The sequence below is a fragment of the Balaenoptera ricei genome, chromosome 6 (genome assembly GCF_028023285.1).
Source record: "Balaenoptera ricei isolate mBalRic1 chromosome 6, mBalRic1.hap2, whole genome shotgun sequence".
In the NCBI taxonomy this organism is placed as follows: Eukaryota; Metazoa; Chordata; class Mammalia; order Artiodactyla; family Balaenopteridae; genus Balaenoptera; species Balaenoptera ricei.
In genome coordinates, this window is record NC_082644.1 from 112,571,212 (window position 1) to 112,598,583 (window position 27,372).

Below are 27,372 nucleotides of genomic sequence, written 5' to 3' on the forward strand. Positions count from 1 at the left end.
CCAGCGGCGCGGGAGGGGGCGCGGGGCGGGGAGCAGCGGGCAGACGCGGGGCGCGCGGGACGGGTAGAGCTGGTGGCGGCGCCCGGCTAGCAGTGCGGCCCGCGCTTCCCGGCCTCCGCGCCCACTGTCTGTGCCCGCCTTGCCCGTCCCGCCATGGCCGCAGCCGCCCTCCCGCCCCGGCCACTGCCTCTGCTCCTGCTGCCTCTGCTGCTGCTGCTGCGTGCCAGCCCGGTGCGCGCTGACAGTAAGGTATGTGCGGCCCTCCGACCCGGACGCAGCTCGGCGTGTAGCCTGGCGCGAGGGGGCGCTGTGGCTGGGGGTGCGGGCTAAGCATGATGTCTGGGCCAGGAACAGAGGACCCAGAGAGGGAAGACTTAACAGGGAGGCCGCAGGGGCAGGGACCCCGGGAGAGGAGCTCGTGGGGGAAGAAGGGCTGGAGGTAGATGGCAAGGGTGCTTGGGACCCCGAGCCTCTGGAAGGGGCGCTGGACACAGTCCAGTGCGGGGAGGAGGTCAGTACTGAAACCCCGGGCCAGGGAGAAGGGGCGCTGGGAGCTTAAAGGCGGCCCAGACAGGGAGATGCAGTCCCCAGCCTAGGGAGGGGATTCCCGGGAGCGCTGGGCAGGGGCAGCCTGGAGATCTAGCTCAAAGTTTCCATGGGAGGCTGACCCACGTGGGGACAGACCCCTGGCTAACTACTACCTAGCGACTCCTAGGTTTGCAGCAGGACCTGGGCCAAGGCTTTCAGGCCATACGGGGGACCCAATGAACCCAGCTGGGCTGGCCACTCTCCTGACCTCTGGTGTTCCTGCCAGAGATCTGATGCACCCTCCAGAAGACACGGTGTCTCCAGAAGTGACTGAGCTGTTCTCAGTTATGGCTGAAAGGATCTGCTCTGGTGTCCGGCAGACCTGGGTTCAAATCCTGCCTCCATCTCTCAGCTAGGTGACCTTGGGCCTTTATGATCTCTAGATTAGTGAGATCAGGCCTAGATAATGCTTAGCACCACTCTGGCACCTAGTGGGTGTCCAATAAATGATACTGTGATTTTAAAATCTTACCACAGAGACCCCAAAAGGGAGTGTGATCCAGAATGTAGAGAGGAGAAGCACTTAGGGTCAGTCAGAGCAGGGACCTCTTGAGGATGTTCTAGAAATGACCCGGTGAGGACTGGGTTGGGACTGGGGGCAAGTGAGAGGCAGGAGGGAGGTACTGCAGAGCATGAGAGTAAGAGTGACTTCTCTTGATGTCTCTCCAGCCTCTTTCCTGGGTAGGAGGTGAGGCTGCCCTGTCCACAGGCAGGTAAAGGGCAGAGGTCACTAGCCACATGGTAAGTATATGAGCAGTGGGCACTGGCAGACCTTCAGCCTGAAGATTCAGCTCAGGGTATGCAAACAAGTGAGCTGCAGTCCTAACCACGTGCTCCAAAGACAAAGAGGGAATGAGTATCATTCCCATTTTACAGATGGGGAAATTAGGATGTATAGAAAGACAGCTAGCTTGTGGATCAAAAAACCTGGGTTCTGGCCCTTTGTTGTTTTTTGTCTGTGTGACCGTGGGCAAGTCACTGACTGTTTCTGGACCTCAGTCCCCCCATCTGAAAAACATTGTCTCCCCAACTTCCCTTCCATATAGGGCCTTCTAGGATTCCCTGACCTGGCTCGGGTAGGGGAACAAGTGAGCAAAAAACCCCAGATAACCTGGTCAGCACTCTGCCACCTCTCATCTCTCTGGCTGGGAGGAATATTTGGTCTCGGGCATCCTCTGAGCCATGCAGAGGGCTGTAGAGCTTGTGGGGGAGGGCTCACATTCAAAGCAAAGCAAAGACAAAGAAAACCCAACACCCTGTTTATGTAGTGAGTCAGCCAAACACTTGCTAGGTTGGGGGTGTGTGTGTGTGTTTATTTGTCCCAGGGCAAGCTGGGGCTGGTGGGGTGGGGAGGCACATCCTAGAGTTTGGAGGATGAAGCAGCTGGGGGATTCAGCACAGCCCTCCCCCAGACACCTCCCACCCCACACCACTCAGCCAGCTGGGAAAAATAAAAATCAAGTGATGGGTGAATTTACTCTGCATTCCTCAGCACAGCCGGACTCCTGCTGGCTCTGGAGAGAGAGCTGTTTTCATTATCACCCTCCCTCCCCCAACAATCCTCCTTCCTCTTCAAGCCTGTCCTATTTTCTGAGGGTGAGGGGAGAGCCCTTTGGAAGGCCAGTCTGGGACTTGAAATCTATCTAGGGCCCTAAAGGGTTAAGTTGGCCCCTCCTCAGACTTCCTGCTCCTGGGCGGTCCAGCCTCGCCTTCTGCTCAGTACTTTCAGGGGTACAGGGGCAGCTCAACCCCAGTACTCACCAAGGAACTCTGTGGTCTTGGCCAGCTCCTCACTCAGCGTGTTTTAATTTTGTGTTTATAACAAGGTCTCTCCTAAGCAGGACTTGGGGTTTCCATCTAAGGAAGTGCTTTGCCCATCTTGGGAGTGGGAGAAGGAGTTCACAGCTTCCCTGGCATATCTGAGGGACTGCCCAGTGTGAAGGTTAGGGTGGACCGACAGGTAACCACATGAAACCCAGGCACAGCACGAGAGACCTCTGGGAACCTGCTTTTTGCTGCGTGTCCTAGGAATGTGGCTGAGAATTCCCCATCTCTACCTCAGTTTCCCCATCTGTGAAAGGGCTGCTGGCACCTCATGTTCCCCATGCATCCTGGGGTGGGAAGGGGGTCTTTGGTCAGCCCTGCTGCTGATTAGAGGCCCGAGGACAGTGGGGAGGCCAAGGCCTGTGGGAGCTGGGCCAGGGGAGCAGGAGGGGCTAGCACAGGCAGGCGGTGGTGTCCCAGGCTGAATCAGATGTTCCAGGCCAGGCCGGTCCCGGAGGCTTAGGTGTTGCTGCCCCTCCACTCAGGGAGTTTCTGCCTGTGGGTGTAACTGGAAACAGGCTCCAGAGCAGGCAAGGGCTGCACAGTGATGGAGTCCTCCTTCTGCACACAAAGAGTGTGGGACCGAGTGAGGCCCCACGGGATCTCTCTGCAGGGAAGGTCTTGCTCCATCTCTCCTATTGGCTGGGGCATGCGAAGAGCATCCTGGGTGCCAAGCCCCCTGCCCAGGATTTACATTCAGGATCTCACACAACACTCTAAGACTTCAGTGCTCCCTCCCCATTTGACAGACTTGAACACTGAAGCTCAAAAGAGTCAGGTTGGGGCTGCTGAAAAATCCAAGATAGGGAACTTGGGGAGTTTGGAGATCCCTGGGGCTCCAGGATTCTCAGCCTTTAGTGGGCATCCAAATCCCTGGGGAGCCTGAGAGAGTCTGAGTGAAGGGATGTAGAGTAAGGACAGGGCATCTGCATTTTCCAAGTCCTTCCACCCCAGGTAATTCTGAGGCACATCCCCTAGTTGAGAACTCATGGAGGTTTGTGGAGCAAGAGAATAACAGATCATCAAAAAGGAGCTTTTGGAAGGTTAATCCAGCAGAGAGGAGGCTCCTGTATTGCCCAGGTAGCAGTTGATGCAACCTGAGCTCGGGCTGTGGCCGGGGAGTAGAGACCAAGAGATTGAGGTAGGAGATATTTAGAATGAAGCATCCATCGGAAGAACGTGACTGATGGGTTCCAGAGTAAGAAGGAGGCTCAGAGACCTGGGTTGGGTGGCCGGGGAGTAGAGACCAAGAGATTGAGGTAGGAGATATTTAGAATGAAGCATCCATCGGAAGAACGTGACTGATGGGTTCCAGAGTAAGAAGGAGGCTCAGAGACCTGGGTTGGGCAGGAAGGTAGGTAGACACGGGTTTGGGAGAAGATGCTGGGCCCAGTTTTGGATGGATTAAGTTTGGGGTACCTTTGGGGTGTATCCAGAGGGAGGTGTCCAGCTGACCATGGGCTCTAGGGGAGGTCTTTCCCTGCAGGAGGACATGGAAACTGCCTCTCAGTGAATCTGGGCTGGCCATGAGAGAATAGGGAAGATTCAACCTCAAGGTGACACAATTTGAAACTGTTCTGTTTCTAGAACATTTTATCGGTTGAACCCCCTCTTCCCCATTCTGGCCAGATTTATCCATCTCTCTTCAGAAATATCAAGTACACCTTCTCGCCGTCTTATTGTGGGATTTCCTTGCAAATTGCTAGGGAACTTTTTAAGCACAAGCCACCCACACTTCTGGGGTCTTTGGCAGCAGTGTGTGCTGAGCAAGCCTGCAGGGAGGGTGGGGGGCTGAGGCAGCAACTCCAGCCCTCAGGCCAAGGGCAAGGTGGGTCAGGCCCAGTGGGAGCCCCATTTCCCCTGCCCCACCAAGGCCTGATCCAGGGCCAACATCTCTATCCCAGCTCATTTGCTGGTGGAGAAGCCCTTGCCTGGTGATTATTGGTGGTCATAGGAGGAAGAGCATGTGAACTAAATTTTGGAGTCAGCCTGTGCTGTGTGACCCTGGGCAAGCCCCTCATCTTCTCTGATGCTCAGATTTCTCCTCTCCAAGGTGGGGTTGTGGTGAGAGCAAAGAGGTAGAAAATGATGTACAAACGTGAGGGAGGGTTATTGGGAGCAACTTCAGTAGCAAGTAGACAGCAGTTGTTCTATGCCAGGCACTCTGCATGCATTGACTCATTTTAGCCTCAGGACAAGCTTATGAGGAAAGGACTGTTATCCTCCCCATTTTACAGAGGAGGAAGCTGAGGCTCAGAGGGGTCAAGGTCATGTGGGGAGGACACGTGGGAGCTGGGATTTGAGCCCAGGCCTGGCTCCTTTCCATGGTGCTCTGCCTCCTCCAGTCAAGCAGCACAGGACATAGTAACCACAGGAGGTACGGGCCTGCCTGGGCTCCTGGCAGCCGTGGCTGGAGCAGAGGCTCTCTTCCGACTCCACTCCTGACTCCTGGGCTGTGTCAGGGCCTTGGCCGCCCCCATCAGGACGTAGCACCTCATCTGAGGAGCGAAGGAATGTTGCAGTCTGATGTGGAGGCCGCTGCTGGTGGGGATGGGCGTTGGATTATGGGTGAGTCCTGAGGAAGAGGCCTCTCTGGCCTGGCCACACAGAACACACCCACATCCCCTCACTGGGCTCTTACCCCCACCTGGGGGAGTGGGTGGGGCTGGCTAGGGGTTCCAGCAGAGCCGGGAAGGGGGCCCAGAAGTCTCAAAGAGAAGGCAGGCTTACGGTAGTAGCAGCGATCTAAAGAATGTACAGCATCTGAGCCTGGCTGTCCGCGTTCACAGACAGGGAGAATTGCCCAGCAGGGCCCAGGGTACACTTCGCCCACAGACAACCCAGGACAAAGCTTCCACCCGTAGCCACCTCCTTCCTCACCCTCCTCAGCCTCCAGGGGACAGCAAGTCTCCCCACCCTGGGCTCTGATCCCCTTGAACGAGTCATTTGATGGCTCCAGGGCTATTTCCTCATCTGGAGGACACTGCTAAGAATATCTACCAATGCACCCACGTGGAAAAACAAAGGGAAAAACAAGCCCCTGTCAGGATTCTTGGTGGTAATAATAACAACTACAACATATTCCTGGTATTCCGTCTCTCAGTTCTCACACAGTCCTTTGTTGGGTACACACTAGCAGTACCCTCATTTTACAGATGAGGAAACTGAGGCACAGAGAAGTTAAGTAATCTACCCAAGAGCACACAGCTGTAGGTGGCCCATGGCTGTGTTCCTAACCACTGCCCCACACTTCCCCAGCACTCAGTGAGTTCTCAGTAAATGTCTCCTCCCTGGGCTCTGCACCCCAGGCTTTCTTCCTCCACCCACCGTCTGTCCACAAAGCAGCCTGAGTGAGTGTCCCGTGATGCAGATCTGACCCTGGCTCCCTCCTACTTAAAACCCTTCATGAATGGATAAAGAAGATGTGGCACATATATACAATGGAATATTACTCAGCCATAAAAAGAAACGAAATGGAGTTATTTGTAGTGAGGTGGATGGAGTTAGAGTCTGTCATACAGAGTGAAGTAAGTCAGAAAGAGAAAAACAAATATCGTATATTAACGCATGTATGTGGAATCTAAGAAAAAAAAAAAAAAGGTCATGAAGAACCTAGTGGCAAGACGGGAATAAAGACACAGACCTACTAGAGAATGGACTTGAGGATATGGGGAGGAGGAAGGGTAAGATGTGACAAAGAGAGAGAGTGGCATGGACATATATTCACTACCAAACGTAAAATAGATAGCTAGTGGGAAGCAACCGCATAGCACAGGGAGATCAGCTCTGTGCTTTGTGACCACCTAGAGGTGTGGGATAGGGAGGGCGGAAGGGAGGGAGATGCAAGAGGGAAGAGATATGGGAACATATGTATATGTATAACTGATTCACTTTGTTATAAAGCAGAAACTAACAAAGAAAACAAAAAACAAACAAACAAAAAAACCGCTTCATGAATCCCCAGTATTTTCAGGAATAAATCTAGATCCTCAGCCAACTTTCAGGGCCCTCCACGAGCGGGCTCTGCCACACCCAGCCTTAGCTCCTGCCACCCAGGCTCTCTGCAGGCACCAGCCAGAGTCAACCTCCTCCAAGCCCCCAAAGTGCCAGGCCCTTGCTTGTCTTTGCATATATGACTTGCTCTCCCTGGAATGCTCTACTCGTGCTTCGAGATGTCCCCTGGGGTGCCCTCCTCTGAGCAGTCTTCATGGGTGTCTTTTTCTGTGATCTCAGAGCTCACTATATCAGCTTCTCTCATGGCTGAGAAGGTCAAGGATGTACCTCTATTTCTTCTGCACCTCCAGCTATCACCCAGAGTCTGACTGAGGCCAGGGTTTCAAACAGGTGTCTGAGGGCTCAGAGCAGAAATGGAGTGCCTGCTGCCCTTCCCCAGAGGGCACTGGGACACTCATGGGGGCTGGGCTTGGCAGAAAGCCCAAGGGAGCCTTGAACTCACCTGGGTCCTGGCGGCTTCAGTGAGAGCTTAGTAGCCATGAGGCCTGCGGTGTTGGTTTGTTGATTGAGCCATAAATAGCTGTGTCCTGAGAGCCTGGAAGCCCAGGATGGGCTGGCTGAACCAGCTAGGGCAGTGGCTGGCTGGGGCTCCGAGAGCCCGGCTGGTGTGTGAGGGCAAGGTAGGCTGGAGGCGGTGACTGAGTCTGGCACCTACCGCTGATCTCACCAAGCTGACTCTTGCAGGCACAAAGTCCTGCTGCCCCAGGGACCAGTGACCACACTTAGACACTGGATATGTGGCCTCCCAGGGTGGGATCGAAGGAAAAGGGAGGAGGGAAGGGAAACCACTAAATGGAGGTCATGTATCTCATTTGAGCCTCACTATGAGGAGGCTGGGTATGGAGAGTCATCCATTTTACCACTGAGGGAATGAGGCTCAGAGAGGTTATGTAACCTGTTTAAGGTCACACAGGATTTGGGGAAACAGATTTGTAGGAGAAGCAGCATAAACCAGTGATTTCTATCTGGAGGCAGATATCCAAAGCTGGATGTTCCCAGGTGAAGCTGTGTGAACTTGTGACTTCACCTCTCTGAGCCTCTGTTTCTTTAGCTGTATTAATAATGGCTCACAGTTAAGACACACTCACTATTGCTTAGGCTCTGTTCTTTACCTATATTAACTCATTTAATCATCACGACAACTCCATGAGGCAGGAGCCCATTTTACAAATGAGGAAACAGAGGCACAGAAAAATTGGGTTGCCCACAATCTCACAGTTACTGGCCTAGGCTCCAGACACCATGCTCTTAGCCCTGTGCTCTAGAGTGTCTGTAAAATACGGGCTTGTTTATCCAACAGATATTTCCAGGGCTCCTACTCTCAGCCAAGCAGGCACTGTTCTGGGGATATAGGAGGGAACTAGACAAAGTCCCTGCCTCTAAAGGTGCCTTCAGTAGAGTAGGGGAGACAAAAAATAAGAAAACACAGATATGATATTTCAGATGGTAGTGCGTGCAATAAAGAAAAGCAAAGCCACTACATAAGGGGACAGAGAGAAATGGGAGGTGTGTGGTCAGGGAAGGCTTCTCAGAGGAGGTAATGTGTAAGTTAATGTGAGGGAATGAACTCAGGGAATATGAGGGATAGGGGTTTCAGGATGAGGGTACCAAATTCGCAAAGGCCCCGGAGGGTGGAGTGGAGTGAAGGAAAGAGTGGCAAAAGGAGGGCCTTGAGGGAAGGTGTCAGCTCACATAGGCCTTGAAGGCCAGGCTAAGGACTTTGGAGGTAACGATACCCCCCCCCCATACACAGATATTATTAAAGGGTGTAACGCACCTGAAACCTGGGATGTAGTAAGTGCTCCGTAAAAGGTCTCCATTCATATTTTTTTACTATTGTGGCAAAATACACATAACATAAAATTTACCACTTTAACCATTTGAAAGTGTACAACTCAGTGGCATTTATGTAGTACATTCATAATGCTGTGCAACCATCACCACTACCTAGATCCAGAACATTTTCATCACTCCAAAAGGAAACCGTGTACCCATTAAGTAAACACTCTCCACTTGCTCCTCTCTCTACATCCTGGGAACCACTAATCTGCTTTTTCTCTCTATGGATTTGCCTATTCTGGATATTAATATAAGTGGCTCTTTCATTTAGTATAATATTTTTCAAGGTTCATCCATGTTGTAGCATGTATCAGTACTTCATTCCTTTTTATGGCTGAATCATATTCCATTGTGGGGCTATACCACACCTTGTTTATGCATTGATCAGTTGATGGACCTTTGGGTTGTTTCTACCTTGTGGTTATTGTGAATGGTGCTGCTGTGAACATTCCTGTACAAGTCCTTGCTTTAACACCTGTTTTCAATTCTTTAGGTATATACCCAGGGGAGTAGAATTATTGGGTCACATGGTAATTTCATGTTTAACTTATTAAGAAACAGCGAAACTGTTTGTCACAGCGGCCATTACTCTTTTCATTGTTGTTATTATTATAAGGCTTCTATTTCCTCGTAAGGAAATTTGTTTCCTTCTCTAATGGTGCCCCCAAAGGCCAGGGGGGCCGGATCCTGCTACCTGTCCCTCCCTCTCCTTCTCTCCCCCTCCCTTCAGCGCTGGCCTTCGGCTCACCGGGGCCCCTCTTGCAGGTGTTCGGCGACGTGGACCAGGTGCGCATGACCTCGGAGGGCTCAGACTGCCGCTGCAAGTGCATCATGCGGCCGCTGAGCAAGGACGCGTGCAGCCGGGTGCGCAGCGGGCGGGCGCGAGTGGAGGACTTCTACACAGTAGAGACTGTGAGCTCCGGCACGGACTGCCGCTGCTCCTGCACCGCCCCGCCCTCCTCGCTCAACCCCTGCGAGAACGAGTGGAAGATGGAGAAACTCAAGAAACAGGCACCCGAGCTCCTCAAGGTAGACTTTCTGGAGTAAAGGCCGGGATGGGACCCCACTCCTGCGTGAACACCTAGCGTAGGCTGGCGCTGGCTGTCCCTCCAATGAAAAGGCCACACGTTCTAAGGCAGGGGTAGTTCTCATCCCATTTCACAGGTGAGGAAACAGAGGCTCCCTGAGAGGAAACCAATTCCTGCCTAAGACCATTCGGCCAGTCAGTGATGGAGGCAGCATCCTTTGGCTAACTTACCTGGATAGAGCCCTTTACCATCTAGTAGCATCTATCCCAGTGTCCTGTGTTTTACCCAAACCAGGTCATCTGTCAGCACCTCCATGTAGTATTTTGTGGCATTTGATTGTTTTTTATGGAATAACGTTTCCCATACTCACGTACCACCTTCGTGCCAGATGTTGTGCTGAGCTCTTTTCTTTTTTTTAACATTAGTTCTCTAAATTCTTAAACAATTTTGTGAAGTATGGGATCTTTGTCCTCATTTTATAGGCAAGAAAACTGAGGCTTGGAGAAGTTAGGTAACTGGCCCAAGCTCTCACATAATGACATGCAGCCGCAAGTCTATACCATATTTTTATGTAAATTTTGTGCTTATAATCCCCTCCCCCCACCCCACCATAAGAAGAATAGAAAGAGGCACCACCTCTAGGTGCCACAGCCCTGTGCCGGGCCCACCACCCGGACCCATGGCTTGGATAGGCATGTGCAGGGAGACCACAGTCCCCCATCCAGCCTGGCACCTTCGTGCCATTCACACCATGCGCAACTTCGTGCTTGGCGGGCCTGGTGGGGCTGGGATGTGAACTCAGGGCCTGCTGTGTCCAAAGCATGTGTTCTAAATCACACTGCTCTCCTGTCTTCCTTTCTGTAATAGCCAGATAATTTAGTGGCTTTTGAGAGGATCCTTTTCTTTTATAATTTCTTCCAAACATGTGTCTATTTTGCCCTTTTCGTGTCAAGAACTGTGAAGTTGACTGAGATGTTACCCTACTTGTAAGCTAACAAGTTAGCCTGCTAGTTTCATGGATGCTGGCAGTAGACACGAGCCAGAGACAAAGGACTTTATTACTCACAGTCGCCAGAGTGTCTCCACTTTCTTGCACTGGTTCTCCCACTCACTTCCCATGGGGTGATGCAGTGAGGGCCAGATAATACCTGCACACACAGTGGGATGTTTTCCAAGAGAGGAGCCCCAACTTAGAGAATCCAGATCTCTTATAATGAGCACCAAGCACACCTTCCCTGCTCCAGAGGGAAACACTCTCTGGATGCTCCAAGGCTGTTCACTCTGCAACAAGATGGCCTGGAACAAGGACAGTCAGTGCCTCTGCAGGCAAGACATGCAGAAAAGCAAGAGGCCTGGGAAGAACTGTCTCCCAACATTTGGCTAAAAATGTTTTCTTTAAATTTAACTTTAGTTTTATTTTTGTAACTACTGGATGGATACCAAAACTCTTGAAGTTGGGGGTGGTGTTTGAATTTTAGGCCAAGTGGCCTCTTGACAACTTGGCAGTTCCTGGACCACAGTGTCTCCCAAACCCAGTAGGGCCCTGCAGACTCCAGGCACTGAAGCCATAGGCCAGTCTTCAGTTACAGGGACAAAACCAACTTTTGCTCAAATCCACTTCTCAACAACTGAATTGTAAGCATACTTGACATGAGGATAGACAAAACCTTTTCCTAAATGCTGGCTAATTTAATCCTTGCTACAGCCCTTTGGAGAGGGAACTTATGTTCCCAGCTTTACTTGGGGGAGGAATCTGAGGCCCAGAGAGGAACTGTGACTTCCCTAACATAACACAGCAAGAAATTTGAATCCAGGAATTCTCTGCTGTGTCCCCTTGCCCAGTGGAGAGGTCACTGGGCAGTTCTCTCAGCCGGGAGCTGTCCCTTCAGCGCACAGCAGCCATGGGGGGTTTTATTCAGCCTTATAGGACTGGACTGGGGCAGTGGTGGGATTAACCCAGCAGGAGGGGTCGTAGGAGGAACACAGAGAAGATACTCTGCCTCCTTGATACTGTAGAAGTATAAGTGAGTACCCGACAGGTACCCAGTGAGCCCCAAGAGGAGAAGTGGACAGAGGCAGTAGGAGACAGAGCTGAGGCCCCTGTCATTTGGCTTGGCTCCCCCTCCCTCAGTGGGCAGCCCCCCCCCCCCGGGAGAGGAGGTTAGGGGAAGCCACTGTGGAGGGGAACAGGGCAACCCACCCTATACCTGCCCCTTGTCTCTACCCCAACCCTTCCCCTCAAGCTAAGAACTGCGGCTGTGATTTAGCCTTAGTTGCATGGCTCTGAGGAGAAAGAATGGGATTCTAGATCCCCTTTCTTGGGGGCGTGTCTCTCACCTCTTCACTCCTTTTCCTTCTGGACATGAATATGGCATGGCCCCACCCTTGAGGAATTCTAGTCCTATGGGGACACAGCTCCTGACCCCAGTAATGGCAGTGCAGTCAGTGCTGGGCCAATGGACGTTCCAGGGACTGTGGGAACCCAGAGGAGGAGGTAACATTACAGCTGGGCTTTGAGGGATGTGTAGGAGTCCCTCAAGTGAGCAGAAATAAGAACATTCTGGGTGAGAGTAAGTGGAGTGGGTGTGACCCAGGGTGCCCCCCTGCCCTCTCTCTGCCCCAGCCCCACTAACCACCTGTCAATTCCACACTGTACTTCTCAAACTACATGTGGTGAAAGACCAGTTTTTAAAAAAATCTGTCAAGCACTGGGAATTCCTTGGCAATCCAGTGGTTGGGACTTGGCGCTCTCATTCCCAGGAGCCCAGGTTTGATCCCTGATCGGGGAACTAAAATCCTGCAAGCCATGTGGCTCAGTCAAAAAAAAAATCTGTCAAGAACCAACACTCTTGTAAAATACTATAAAAATGAATTGTTAGGAAAATGAATGGAATAGAAACAGACACGCAAAATACAAGTCCAGTGTTGTATTATTAGAGTCCACAGATATAAAATTTCCCTGTCAAATGGCTCTGAAAGTTTATAAAAGCCTACACTCACTTTTTGTAATTATTTTATCACAGACTGGTAACGAGCAGCTTGGACTTGTGCTGGTCCGCAGACTACATTTTGAGTTGCTCGGCTCAAACACACCATGTGTCTTCACACCTCCAGCTCTTTGCACGAGCTGTTCCCTGTGCCTGGAATGTCCTTCTCCGGCCATCGTTGTCTAATTTGTGCTCCTCCTTCAGAGCTCAGTTCAAACAAAACTTCCTGCTGGCAGACTTTACTAAACCTCACACACTCCCAGACAAGGTCAGTGCCCCGTCGTTAATGACCTGGGCACCTGTGTGTGTCCCCACCTGCATTCCCTGATCCAGGCACCTCTGTGTTACTCTGCACTCCTTGACAGCCTGTAAAGGACCATGAAGGCTCGTGTCTATTGTCATCACTGTCCTTAATGCCTGGCCCAGAATGAGCATTTGCTGAGGCCGAAGAAGGTGGCAGGGGCAGATCAAGAAGGGCTTGAATGCCAGGGTCAGAAGATAAGTAGCCACACTTGGGCAGTGGGGAGCCACAGCAAGTAATCTAGCAGGGGAGGGACCCATGGTCAAAGCTGTGCTTTGGGAAGCCAGTTTTGGTGGCCATGAAGTCAGCAGAAGTGAAGCTAGGAGGTCCCATTTAGCCGCCTGGAATAGTAATCATCATTGCTGGTATTCATGAAGGCCTTGCTGTGTGCCCATTCTGAGCTGAGCCCTATCCAGACGGTACTGCTCCGCTCCACAACCTTGCTGCCCATTTCACAGAGAAGGAAGCTGAGGCCCAGGAGAGTCTCCGTGCATGGTTCTCACACTGAACTCCACAGAGCCCTGGGGTACCATGCAACCCCTCGGAGTCTGAACAAGGTTGTAGGGGAGCAGAGAAGACTCGAGGCCCTATCCCTGCTTCCACCAGAGCCCCCCACCCCCTTTTTCTGTCCTAGAGATCAAAGTCTATTCAGAGAAGAACTCTCTGGCTTAAAACAGCTTGAACACCCCTGGGAGAGTGGGAGTAAAGCTGTGTTGGAAACAGCTGGCCAAGGCCAGACCGGAGCACCAGCATGCCCAGGCCCTGAGAACGCATACAGGGGGTGCGCTGGAGGAACCGCCCACTAGAAGCAAGGGAAAGCTGATTTCCCAACCGGCTCCTCGTGCCAAGGTTTCCCTGACACTCTCGTTGGCATCTTGGCCACTCTAGCTAGGATGCTGGGTTACTAGATGCCCACACCAATCAGGCATTGCCTACAGGCTGTCCCAGGAGGACGTAGACTCCCAGGCACTTTGGTGGGCAAAGTGGCTCTTTGAAGAGAGTCACAGATGCAGACTGTTAAAAGGGAGGCACATGGAAGCCAAGGCTGGGCACAAGAAACAGAAGCAGGGATCCAGGGGATGTGGATGGAGCTCCCTCAGTGTCCACTACACACCTCGTGGGGTTGTTCAGGATTAAGTGAAATGGCTCATTCAAGCCCCTATACAGTGTCTGCCACATGGAAGTGCTCAAAAGAGCTTTTCTTGTGATTATGAGCAGGCTGGGTCTAGTCAAGCAGACCACTCTGAGGCTCTGGGGTTCACGCTCTGGTGGGGCTCCTTTTGCACCCTCTGTGCCTGGCTGCGTGTTGTGCCTTTTCCCTAACCCTCACCCTTCCCCGGGCAGCTGCAGTCCATGGTGGATCTCCTGGAGGGCACCTTGTACAGCATGGACCTGATGAAGGTGCACGCCTACGTCCACAAGGTGGCTTCCCAGATGAACACGCTGGAAGAGGTAAGGGCAGGGCTTGAAACAGAGGCCAGGCTGGTGCAGTGCTGGCGGCCAAGGGCAGTGTCCGAAGGGGCCTAGGCAATTCTGTCTGGACCCTGGTGGCTGTTAGAAGCTGGACTCCTGCAGGGAGCTGGGAGAAGGAGATGCAGGCCACAGGGTCCAGCCTTTGAGGAAGAGGTCTGACTGGGCCTCAAGGGCCTGTAGGAAGCTGGAAGGCTGGGTGGAGAAACTGAGGCACCTGCTGGTTGTATGAAAGAGGTGCAGAGGGGGCTGAAACTTGCAGCCACCCTCAGTTCGCCAAGACCAGGGCCCATATATTGCACAAGTCTGGGGCAACCATTCGCATGAAACGCCAGCATTGTGCAGGACTGGCCAAGCCCACGGGGGCCAGGCTCGAGGTCGCATGGCTGTTCAAGGACCCACCTACCATGGAGGCAGAGGTGCTAAGTGTCTTCTCCTGGTCAGGGCAAATGTGCTGGAGGGCTGGGCGGGTGGCTGATACTGCCCCCTGAGGACAGGGACAGAGTTGAATGACCCTGGAGGTTCAGGCTGCAGGTTTGAGGTTTGCATCTCTGCTGGCACAGCCTGGCCTCCGCCTGTTTCCTGCATCCGGTCCCTGCTGGGCTGCTGGGAGCCTGGGGATATGCAGCTGCCAGGAGGGGCGTGAAGGTTTCCTTTCCCAGCTTCCTTTCCACAGGGAGGGGGACACCTGGGCATCCTGTGCCCCATGAGAGGAGATTAACCCCTTACTCACCCCAAAGTTGGGGTCACAGTGACTTTAATTATTCAAAAAGTGTTTGGTGAGTATCTCTTATGTGCCAGGCCCATGCCAGCATGGGAGAATGGTAACAGTTGTTGAATTTCTACTGTGCACCAGTATTTCCTGTGCATCTAGTACATGCCAGGCTCTCCTGTTGTTGGTTCTACAGTTAGCCTCCTTTGACCTCTCCTCTGGTAATCTTAGGAAATGTTAACTCACTTCACGCAACTATGAGCCAGACAATCTGGAGGGTATGTCTGCAGAGCCTGGAACAAACCAGAAATGATTTCTGCAGCCACAAGGAAATGATTTTTAAATTATCTTCTGTTTTGCATTATCTGTGCTTTGCTTCTGTTCACTAAGTGATAGCTATGAAAAAAAAAGAAAAAGAAAAAGTTTTTGCTAACACTGGGAGGAGGCGGAGAGAACAGCCTCACTGCGGAGGAGATGGCTCCCTCTGCCTAAGGGAAAAACATCGCAGGAGGTCAGGCAACAATCTGGGGTCCCAGCTTCCTTCTGCTTTCTTCCCTTACGCCAGTGGTTCTCAACCGGGGGTGAGTTTGCTCCCCAGGGGGCAGCTGGCACTATCTGGAGGCACTTCTGGTTGTTGCAGTCTGGGGGCGGTGGGTGGCGGATGCTATCGGTCCTAGTGGGCAGAGGCCAGGGATGCTGCTAAACATGCTACAGTGCGCAGGGCAGCTCCACAGCACCCAAATGTCAGCAGCGCTGAGGCGGAGAAACCTGCCTTACACAGTGTGCCTTCTGTCCACCCTGCGATCCAGGTGGCAGTGGGGCTAGGGGCTGCTAAAGCCAGGCAGAGTCCCCAGCAGTAGGGAGACACTGAGGCAGGGCAGGAGAACAAGAGGAAGAGTAAAGGTGGGGCTTGGTGCGGTGGGAGGAGCCAAGCCTGCCCAGGAGAGAAGTCGGAGACTTGGAGACTAGGAAGGGATCAGAGACCATAGCAAAACCCCACAGAGTTCCAGTGTTTGAGTATTTTATAAAAAAGAGGTATTTATGTATTACTTGTGAAATTAAAAGGTAATTTTAAAGTAGCAAAAGATTGGTAGCAACTGAAAAGGTGGATCCATAAGGGACTGGCTAAATACATTTTGGCCCATCCATACAGTGGCAAACTGTGTGGCCAGTAAAAGGTATGGGGAGCGCTATATATACAGATATGCAAGAGTTCCCAAAATAGGCTCAAATGAGAAAGCAAAGGGCAAAGGAAAGAAAGGCAGGGAGGAAGGGAGGGAACGCCCCACCCGTTCCCCCAGGCCCTGCTCAGGAGACTGGGCAGCAAAGCCTGATGGCAGAAGCTGGGGTGTCCACCAGGGCTGGGGACAGTCAGAGGAGGCTGGAAAGCTCTTGGGTCCCACCCCCACAGAGTATCAAGGCCAACCTGAGCCAGGAGAACGAGGTGGTGAGGGAGAGCATGCGCCACTTCAGGGAGCAGCTGAGGCACTACGAGAACCACTCAGCCATCATGATGAGCATCAAGAAGGAGCTCTCCAGCCTGGGCCTCCAGCTGCTGCAGAAGGACGCGGCTACGGCGCCCGCCGCTGCCCCAGCCCCCAGGCCTGGCAGTAAGGCTCAGGTGAGGCCAGGGCTCTTGTGACGGGCCAGAAGGTGGGTGGGCTGGGAGCACGGCGTGCCAGAACCTCGGCCCTGAGGGCCAGCTGGGTGGGGCTTTGGGGCCGCAGGACGGGGCCGAGGGCTGGCACAGCGGGGGAGTCCGTGGCAGGGTGGGGGCAGGGGGTGCCTGCTGCTCAGTGAGCCGTCAACACAGCTGAACTGGGAGCAGACGTGGGGCTCCAGCCCTCGGAGCTGGAGTATTCTCCAGCAGTATTCTCACTCCTGGTTCCAAACTAGTGGGGACAAGGTTGTAGAGATGACCCTCCCTGCCTGGTCCTGAGGGACCAGGTCGGCTGCGGCAAAACCACTTCTAACCTCCCCTGCTGCGGCTGGGCCCCTGGCTGGGTCAGGCCTGCTCATGGGTAGGTGGGCAATGCCTCGGGGACCCCAGCCGACTAATACCACTTCATCCGACCCATCCTGGGGTGGAGAACTCCTGCAGCAAACACCCAGCCTTCCATATTCAAACTCAGCGCACAAAGTGAGCAAAGGCCCTCACCAGGCTGAGCCACCTGACACACAACACACCTTTGGGCAGATTTGAAAAAGGCCCTCCTGTAGGCAGACATGCTGCAGAAAAGGCTCTCCCACAGCCCAGATAAATTAGAAGGAGGAGCCCCCTTTGGGTGGATAAATTGTACAAAGGCTCCTTCCTGTGACAGACACGTACCAGGGCGTGTGGCTTGGCAAATGGAGTACAGACTAGACTTCAGTCCCATTCGTGCCCCTTTGACCATTTCCACGTGCAAGATACAGCCCACCACTCCCACAGTGGCCTTGTGATTTGGTGAGTGGTGGAAAAAGGGAGCTGACTTCTTCGCAGACATTATCTCAGTTAATCTCATAGCCACCTGCAAGGAGGGATGCTCGTTGCCAGTTTGGCAGATGAAGAACACGGAGCGGGGTCACTCAGAGAAGGTGGCTGTGTTGGAACCCGGGCCTGCCTGACAGCCGAGCCCATGCTCTTCCTCTCCACCCCTCAGCCTCCGTGCTGACATTTTGACAATGGGGCTATTTGTGTCTGCAGCAGGGACCACCTAGATGCTGATAAAGCAGGGAGGAAGCCTAGTGCTTCGGCCCGGAGCTGGCTTCCTGCTCATTCGTGTGCCAATTCCACAGTAAGAATGAATCCTGTTTGGGCAGTGGCACAGAAGGTCTAGATCCTGTACTTGCTGTATCTCCTAGAGATCCTGCCTAACAATGGGTGATGTCACAGGCCCTAGGTTCTTGTGCCAAGCCAGCATCAGAGGCATTTAAAAGGAAGCAAAAATAGCAAAATTCACAAAATGTTAGAAACAGCATGCCCTAAGGTCAATGCCCCGGTGACCAACCATCCCAGTTTGCCCAGGACTGAAGGAAGGGTTTCCCAGGATACAGGACTTTCAGTGCTAACACTGGGAAAGTTCCAGGCACACTGTGATGAATTGGTCAGCCTGCCTTGGGGCCTGAGAACCTCTCCCTGCCCACACACAAAGACCAATGAGTGAGAGAGACAGGGATGGGAAGCTGACCTCCCCAGGGAGCAGACCATTGTAGTCTACCCCCAGGGGGGAGTGTACAGGAGTTGGGAAGTAGAACAGGAATCTAACCTATCAGGCTGGGCTTCAAGCCTGCAGGGGAGCTAGAGAGCTGAGTAGGGAAACTGAGGCACACCCCAGTCATGGATGTAACTATGGGAGGAAAGCTGTGACTTCATGAGCACCTGGGACGCGGGGCCAGGAGCAACATGGCCATTACCAGCCCCCACATGCTGAGCCTCCTGACACCCCACAACATCCCTTCTACCATCCTCTGAATCTGAGACTTCCCTTCTCCCCCAGGACACAGCTGGAGGGAAAGGCAAAGACAACAACAAATATGGCAGCATGCAGAAGAGCTTTGTAGACAAGGGCCTCACAAAACCTCCTAAGGAGAAGCTGCTGAAAGTGGAGAAGCTGAAGAAGGAGGGCAAGGGCAGATTCCCCCAGACCACAGCCAAGCCCCGGGCCCTGGCCCAGCAGCAGGCTGTGATCCGAGGCATCACCTACTACAAGGCAGGCAGAAAGGAGATGACCGAGGCCATGGCTGGTGAGTTAGAGGAAGATTGGAACCTTGGGGAGTGGGGGCCCCTACAGGGACCCAGGGTCTTCTCTACAGTCAGACTGCCCCAGATCTCAGCTCCATGGGTTACCTGTTGGTGCCCTTTGCTCATCCACACTATGGGATAATCCCACTCCTGGGCGATGAAATGATCAAATCAACACAAAGGGCCACTCAGTTCCTCTCCAGTAGTTATAGCTGTCTCCACCCTCACTGGCCTTTTCCTTCTTCATTGAAAGATGTGCGGAAGGTTCACTATGTACGTGCTGTACCTTCCAGACTTTCTGCCTAACACGGAGCTCACAGTCTAGTGGGAAAAAGCATACCCATAACCGGGCAGCTGCCTCTGGTGGGCGGGCGAACGCAGGGACCAGACCAGTGTTCTGGGAAGTGACCTGGGGCCTTTGAGGCACCTCCCATTTCCAGACTGGCCTTGGGGTGGATGGCCTCTCCAGCACCTCCCACTCTTTTCCCCCCAAAGAAGAGCCCACAGACTCTTGTATCTTTCTTACAGCTCCCTGCCCGATCACAGTGAAGGACAACAAAATAATGAACCGAGAAACAAGAGACAAAAGTTCCAAGAGTACCCAAATTTCTGGGCCATCCCCACTGGTGTGACTCCTGATTCTTCCTCTGAGCCCCTCCCCAGATGCCTGCTCTCCTCTGATGTCCCTGAGAGGTGTCCCAAGCCTGCTCCCCCTTCCAGGGTCCTGCTGACCTCCTCCTCCAGTGAGGTTCTCTGCCCAGCCCATGCCCAAGGGGGCCAGGGGTAGAACTGTGAGGGACCAGTTTCCCAAGAGCCCCCTCAATTCTTGGCCTCTCAGGGCTCAGGGGCCTCTTCTCCCAGCTCCTGGTGCCAGCTGCTGGCTCTGAGTCCTGCCAGGTTAGCCTAGCCACGGCATAGAGCCTCTGACCCCTGGCCAGGGCTCTGCCCAGGAACAGCTGCAGGCATCTGACTCTGCCAGTGAGGGCCGTGGGAACAAGCCCCTGCCCTGGCAGGCTGCCGAGGCTGGGCCCCACTGAGGCCTGCTGACCAGAGGGGATGCCCTCGTTCCCGAGAGACTCCAGGGGCTGCTCCACAGCAGGGCCTGGCTAAACCCCATGCAAAGAGGAAGCCCAGCAGGGAGAGAAAAGGAAGAAGTCAGGTGATTGTCTTGGAGTCAAGGGGCCTCAGTGCATCTCTGGGGGCCACACCATCACGGTAACAACAGCACCATTCCTTTGTCTCTGGCATCACAGCTTGCTGAGTCCTTTCACACATGCTGTTGCACTTGATCCAGCAGAGGAAACAAGCTCAGAGAGGTGAAGTGACAGCCTCCAGGTTTCACGGCGAGTTAGTGGGACTGGAGCCCAGAAGCTGAGGAGTTTTTGTCCCCTGCTCTTTGCCACTGAATCTTTCCCTACCCAGACCCCATCCATTCCAGCCCAGGAAAGCGTGGGTCAGGGATGACCCAGAGATGGCCCCAAACCAGTCCCACGGAGCTGAAAAAGTCCTCCTATCAGCAAAGCCCGTGCCAGCAGGAGTGGAAGAAGTGGGGGAGGGATGCCAAGGAAGCTGAGAGACGGGAGATAGGAGATGAACGAGGGGGCACAGGCAGAGAACTGCGTCCAGAGGTGACGGGAAGCTGGCTGCACCTGCCCTTCCCTACCTGAAGGGGCAAATGCTGGGTGAGAGAAACTAGAGGGTGTTTCCAGGGGAGCGGACTAGGAGAAAGTCTGTAAAACGGGAGCAAGGGTTTCTGCCTCCTGGAATTGGATCCAGGAAATGAAAGGGGTCTCACATCTGGCACTTCGTATTTGCCAGGATCTGTGCAAATGTCTTGTACACATTTTCCTCTAATCAACACAACAGCTTGACGTGGTGGACCTCATGACTCATTTCACGGAAGGGGAAGACGAGGCCCACCGAGGCAGGGGACTTGGCCGAGGCCACTCATCTGAGGGGGCTATAGCCAGTCTGCTGACCATGAAGCCTTCCCCACCTCCCACTTTTCGAGGCCTTTCACTCCTTACGGGCCACCCGCACCTCTCCCCCATGGCCCCAGCGCTGGGACCCGGTGGGCCTGGACCCCGGGCAGCGGCAGTGCTGCTAGGATGTGAGCACAGGGTCTTCTCTCCACAGACAACGCCCTCAAGGGCACTTCCTGGCTGGAGCAGCTGCCGCCCCGGGTGGAGGGCAGGCAGCCCGAGCCCAACTCAGCAGAGCGTGACGAGACTGGGCCCAGGGCCTCTGAGGGAGCGGACTTGGCCCCTGGCACCCCTGCCTCGGATCCCACCCCCACCCCTACCCTGACTCCCATCACCAGTCCCCTGCCCACCACGCCACCTTCACGCCCAGAAGTCCCCAGCCAAGGTGAGTAAGCCTCACAGAGGTCAGCAAACTACAGCCCGTGGGCCAAACACAGCCTATAGCCTGTTTTTATACAGCCCTTGAGCTAAGAATGGTTTTTACATTTTTTAAGGGTTGTTAAAGAATATGGGACAGAAGTATGTGGTCTGGAAAGTCTAAAATGTTTGCTATCTGATCTTTACAGATCAGATCTTGACAACATTTACAGTGAAACAGGTAGTGTTTCCAACAAATTCTTCTTAAAACATCACCTAGAACCCCATCATCAAATCCAGCAACTATTTTCACTTCTGTATTTCCTCTGTCTAGTCTTTGGCCCTGTTTTTATCTCCACGTTTATAGTTTTGGCTTGTGTCTTAGGTAGAAATCTTCCTTGTTAAATCATCGATCGAGCCCGTCCTTCTGGAGGGCATCTTGGCTACCTGTGATGACAAGACAAAACCATTCCCTACTTTGGTCCACGTGCATTCCACTTCTAGGAATCTCTTTCCTAAAGGATCCATCAGATATGTGAACAACAGCTGCAGCTTAACTGGTTTCCTTGCAGCCTATTTCTAATATCAGAAAACTGAAAATAATCTAAAGGTCTAACACTGAGGGGACTGGTTAAATAAATTCAAGGGCACAGCTGTCTGGCGGCCTGGTGGAACCTTGAGATCACATCATTAAAAGGCCATTTAATGATGTGAGAGATTGCTCAGTAGAAGGAAAAAACAGGATACCTAAAACTGTATATTCAGAAGAATCATGGTTTTTTTTTAAGTATGTCTGCATGACTATACATGCAGAGAAAAAAAAGGAAAGGAAGGAAATACAACATGTTTAAAAATTTCTTTGAATAATAGAATTTTGAATGATTTTTATTTTCTCCATTCTCCTTTTCTGAATGTTCTGTGTATTCTACAATGATCAGACATTGCTTTGATCATGAAGAAAGAAAAAAGAAATAAATAAGGCTGCAAACAAAACCTCAGGAGCGATTTAAGTTAAGACCCAGATAACGTTCCCAGGACTGTTGCTCTGGCTCAGCGTCTGTGGGTCTGTGTACCAAATGCTGCACCCCTTGCTCCCCACAGGCAGAGAGGCGAGCTGCGAGGGCACCCTCCGGGCCGTGGACCCCCCTGTAAGACACCACAGCTATGGGCGCCATGAGGGAGCCTGGATGAAGGACCCTGCTGCGAGGGATGACAAGATCTATGTCACCAACTACTACTATGGAAACAGCCTGGTGGAATTCCGCAACCTGGAAAACTTCAAGCAAGGTCAGGGACCCCTGTGATGGGAAAGGGGCAGGTGTGGGTAGCCTAGGGAGGGTCCCCCAGGGAGACTTGGCCCTCCTTTGCCTTGTGGTTTCCTGTGGTCCAGACTTCCCCTGCCTGGCCTAGCTCCGAATGGTCAGCCACCCCACGAAGAGGAGTCTGGGGGCACCCCCTATGTGCTGGCCCCAGGCCAGAAGCTGGAATGCAACAGCAAACAAGATGGACGTGGTCTTGCCCTCATGAGTGTAATTTACTGTCAAGGGTAACAATACTTAGAATTTCCACTTGTTGAGTGCTTATTATGTGCTAATCACCAGTGTGTATCACCTCACGGTATCTTTGAGGTGGGGGTTATCACCCTGTTTTACAGATGAGCAGAGCCCCAGGCCTTACAGGACCTTCAGGTCTGGGCAGGGAAGGGCAGAAATTTGGTTATCAGATCTGGAACATGATGAGGGGAAAGGGTCATTTAGACATGAGCTGCCCTCCAGAAATGCACAATCTGATGTGCATGGCAAAGGCTTCAAGAAACAATTTCAATATAGCGCTAGAGGGAGGCCTCGGGGGCTATGGGAACCCAGCCTGGAGATCAGGGAAGACTTCCCAGAGGAGGTGATGCTGAGGCATTCCCCAGGCAGATAGGATGGGAAATGGCAGTCTAGGCAGAGGGAGCAGCATGGGCAAACGCCCTGAAACAAAGCACAGGGGCTGGTATCAGCCTGTGTCTAAATCCTGGCTGTGCTGTTCCACAACCAGTGACCTTGAACCCTCTGAGCCTGTTCTCTCCCCGGCAAATGGGATAATAATAGTACCTCCTTCATGGGACTGTCTTGATGGGATCAGATAACTGGCCCAGCTCCAGGCCCATAGCTCACTCAGTATCCTTGCTGGGCCACCCAAGAGCCCTGGTCCCTGGCCTCCCTGGTCCCTGGGGTGGGCTGGGGTTTTTTCGGGAAGCTCCGGTGTGACCTTCCGCCCTCCGCACGCAGGCCGCTGGAGTAACATGTACAAGCTGCCCTACAACTGGATCGGCACAGGCCACGTGGTGTACCAGGGCGCCTTCTACTACAACCGCGCCTTCACCAAGAACATCATCAAGTACGACCTGCGGCAGCGCTTCGTGGCCTCCTGGGCGCTGCTGCCCGACGCGGTGTACGAGGACACCACACCCTGGAAGTGGCGCGGCCACTCGGACATTGACTTCGCCGTGGACGAGAGCGGCCTGTGGGTCATCTATCCCGCTGCGGATGACCACCACGAGGCCCAGTCCGAGGTGATCGTGCTGAGCCGCCTGGACCCCGGCGACCTGTCGGTGCACCGTGAGACCACGTGGAAGACGCGGCTGCGGCGAAACTCCTACGGGAACTGCTTCCTGGTGTGCGGCATCCTGTACGCCGTGGACACCTACAACCAGCGGGAGGGCCACGTGGCCTACGCCTTCGACACGCACACGGGCACCGACGCCCGCCCGCAGCTGCCCTTCCTCAACGAGCACGCCTACACCACCCAGATTGACTACAACCCCAAGGAGCGGGTGCTCTACGCCTGGGACAATGGTCACCAGCTCACCTACACCCTCCACTTCGTGGTCTGAGCGGGACCTGGGCTCACAGGAGAGGAGTGGCCTCCTCCTGTGGCCATGGGGGGCATGGGGGGCTCCCCACAGCGACTCCTGCAAGGGACTCCCTCAGCAAATATTTACTGGGGCCAGGCCTGGAGCTAGGTGCTAGGCAGTGGGCACAGCCAGCGTCAAGCTTCCTCAGCACGCAGTGGAGTAATAATCACTTCCACCTGCACAACACTGCCAAGAGCTTCATGTGCACTAACCCACTTAATCCTCCTGACACCCTTGGAGGTAGAGACAGTTAAGCCCATTTAACAGGTGAGGAGACTGAGGCCTCACTTTGGATCCGGCAGGCCCATTTTACAGATGAGACCTGACCATGCTCTACCCTAACCTCTCCCCTACCTCCAGCCCTCTCCCTTCTCCCCTCATTTCTCTTGTTCTCTCAAGTCTATGTCCCTTTCCCGGGGCTACTCAAAACCAGAGGCCTTTGGGACCAACACACTAGTGTTGGGTGGAGGCCCAGCTCTTCGTGCCACCCCAGGCCCCTGTTCTGACGGAGCTGTTGATGGCCCTGGGGCTTTGGGCCCTTTGGCTAATGGCCTAATGTCCTTGTTCCATGCCTTGGGCCAGCCCCCCATCCCCACCCCACCCGCTGTCTGACCACATTCCAAACCGCCACAGTCACCCAGCCACTGAGCAGAAACCACACCCTGAGAAAAAATACCAGCCCCCAATCCAAGATCCCCCCCCCGCCACCGTACTCATTTTTATTTTCTCTTATTCTTCATCAGTGCCGTCATTTGTTTCTGCAGCAGCAGCTGAGAAGGCTGCAGGCAACTGCCTGCCAGCAGCAACTCTACCAGGGTGGGGAACTGGGCCAGGCCCCGAGGCTCCCTCTCCACCCAGAAGTGCTGGCTTTGGCCACATACCCAGGCTGTGGCACCTCTCCCCAGTCCCTCCCAGAGCCTTTGCGCCTGGGGTCCACCTCGTCCTTTCTCTCTGGGCCTTTGAACCCACAACCTATACGCACTCAGGGATACCTCCAGGTCTGCCACGAGCAAGACCCTAGGCCTGAGGCTGGGTGGCACCAGGATGAAACAGGTTTCTTCTTCCTCGTCATTCCTAACCTGGTCATTTGGTGGGCTGGCCTGGGGGACCGGGGAAGGCTGAGATCTGGGCAACCAGGTCCAAAGGAGGCTTCGGACCTTCTGGGTGCAGGGAGGAGTCAGAGGTGGAAGCTGGGAGGGAAGGAGAAAGGGATCTGTGGATCAGACTTTTCCTGGCTTCAGAGATAATGGTGCCAGGGCTGCCCCGAGCCCAGGACTTGGGGCTGAGGGTGCACAGGTGGGCTTCCTCGAGCCTCAGACCCAGCAGCCCCGGGGACAAGACCGTCAGGCCTGCCCCTCATCTGCTTTGAACAGTATTTTTAGAACTGGAAGAAGTTCTCTGGTCTGACTCCCTATATCTACAAAGGAGAAATAGGCCCAGAAAGGTTTAGAGAATGGCTCAGGGCCACAGTGGGAACAGGACCCAGCTGATCTCCTTCCAGAAGGGCTTTGTCTTTATCCTTTATTCTCCACGCTCAGAGGCAGCTAGGCAATAGACCACCCAGCACCCAAGTCATCCCAACACTTCTGAGGGGTATTTACTGCTGATCTCTACACAACCCCGGACCCTGCTTCTGTCATTCTGTCCCCATGCCAGCTCCCAGGTATCTGTATATATGAACACCCAGCTGCCATGTTGGGAAATTCAGCTGCATACCCAAGAGTGTAAAGAAATGCATTTTGTGCAGAATACATTTCTTTCAGGCATTGTCAGGTGATGTTGTTTTGTTTAAGCCGTAACTCACCCCCGAAGTAAAGGGGAATGATGACGCCCAGCCAAGCAAGGCCTGACTCATAGTGGTGGACACATCCAGCCTCCCCCGCCCAACTGAACTCTGAGGGCTCCACTTACAGACTCTTCAGGGGCTGCAAGTCCCAGCGTTTCCCTTGGCCCTGGGTGTGGGTTTTAGAAGACTCTGTCTTTCGTGATATCACAGCCCAACCACGTGAGAAATGTTCAGGCTCCTCTTTCCCCATTAGTCTTAGAAAAGGGAAAGTTAGAATGGACCAATTTTGGAAAAGGACAAGCAAAATAGTTTTCTCGGGGAGAGGATGATGGCTGCAGCCTCTAAACATTCACTAAGCCCCTTCTGTTTTCAGGCCCTTGTATGTGGGTTATGTTGTAGGTACAATTATTTTCCTCATTTTACAGGTAGTCAAACTGGAGCCCAGAGAGGTTAAGTGGAGGCAGAGTCAAGTGGAAAGCCAGGTTTCCAAATCAGTAATAAAACCTGAGCATCAACAGTGGGCTAAGCAAGCCATGTGCATATTCTTGCATCTTTACAACAGTGGAAGGTATGTACTCTGAGTGTGTCCATTTTACAGACGAGGAAACTGAGGTGAAGGGACTTACCCAAGCACAGCAGCTTAGCCTGTAGCACAGTCAGGTTTTCAGGGCTGGTCAGCACATGTTCTTTGCCAACTCTGTCACTCTAGCAGCAGCTCCAGAAATGGTGGTCGTTGCTTTTAACCAGTGTAGCCAAGCCACGAATTGCATCTACATAGGAGACCCAAGAAGGAGGTTGGGGTCAGTTTATAAAGAGCCTTGAATGCCAAACCAGAGAAAAGGAAATTCTAAGACAACTGGATTTTGTTCTATCGGTGACGGGAAGCAGGGAAGAGTTTTTGTTGTGGGATTTATTACAGTTGGTAACAGGTACTTCAAACAAAGAAGGAGAGGGCTAGCTTTTCCTACCGACCTCAGCTGTGACAGCAAAGGAAGTTGTCTCCGGTGTTTCTGAACAACATGCTACGTGAAGGGGCTTTGGCTGCCACCTTTGAGTCCTCCCAAGAGATTTCTAGACCTTAATATTTAATTTGCTCTGTGTGGGAGGCAGCCCTAAAGGTGAGGCTGGGGGGTTTTCCTGGGAATGACTTGAGGACTACTGAAAACACGTATGTTCTAAAGCACCTTTTCCTCCATGACAGCATTGGAAACCACTCTGGTGACAGGAGGACACAGCACTGGATGGTTGTCAGGGAGCCCTGGATAGGAGTTAGGGAGTACTAGGTTAGAATCCAGCTATGCTTCTGACATGCTGCACAGAGGGGACAGATGTCAACTCCCTTTTATGGCTGAAGACCTGCAGCTTAGTGAGGACAAAGGGCAGCTGAGGGCCCAAGCAGTACCCTCCTAGAGCTAGAAGTCACCCTTACGTACATTATCACTAATCCACCCAGGAACCCCAAGGTTGGCATTACTTTTCCCTATTACAGGGAGTGAACCTCAAGTTCAGAAACGTTAAGCAAACTGCTCAGGGTCACGAATCTAACAAGTAGTAGAGTCAAGAGTTGAACCAGGTCTGTTTTTACACCAAAGCCCAAAACTAACTGTTGTTAGGAATTTTGTAACCAGTCAGGTTTTCTTCTTTGCTTTGGCTACTGGGAAGCTCAAAGTCAAATTTGAGGTTATTTTTAACAATTGTACTGGGTCTCCTACTGGACTCTGACTTCATTCTGGCTTTCTGCTTTAACCTTTACCCTGATCTCTTCATTTTTATTATATTGTATTTTATCTATTTTTGTAAACTGCCACAATACCTTTTTTTGCAACAAGGTGGAATATACCTAAATAAATACGTGATCAAA

The 27,372-nt window shown here is 53.0% G+C and overlaps 1 protein-coding gene across 1 annotated transcript; it reads left to right on the top strand.

Annotated features, from left to right (window-relative positions):
- The first annotated feature begins 22 nt into the window (after window positions 1-22).
- OLFML2A (olfactomedin like 2A) lies at window positions 23-27,361 on the top strand. Its single transcript, XM_059925594.1, has 8 exons — window positions 23-249; window positions 9,031-9,294; window positions 13,926-14,033; window positions 16,175-16,384; window positions 18,243-18,489; window positions 20,624-20,854; window positions 21,928-22,113; window positions 23,100-27,361. Exons 1-8 carry the CDS (start codon window positions 154-156, stop codon window positions 23,702-23,704), a joined length of 1,947 nt encoding a protein of 648 aa, XP_059781577.1. The 5' UTR covers window positions 23-153; the 3' UTR covers window positions 23,705-27,361.
- Window positions 27,362-27,372: the final 11 nt, after the last annotated feature.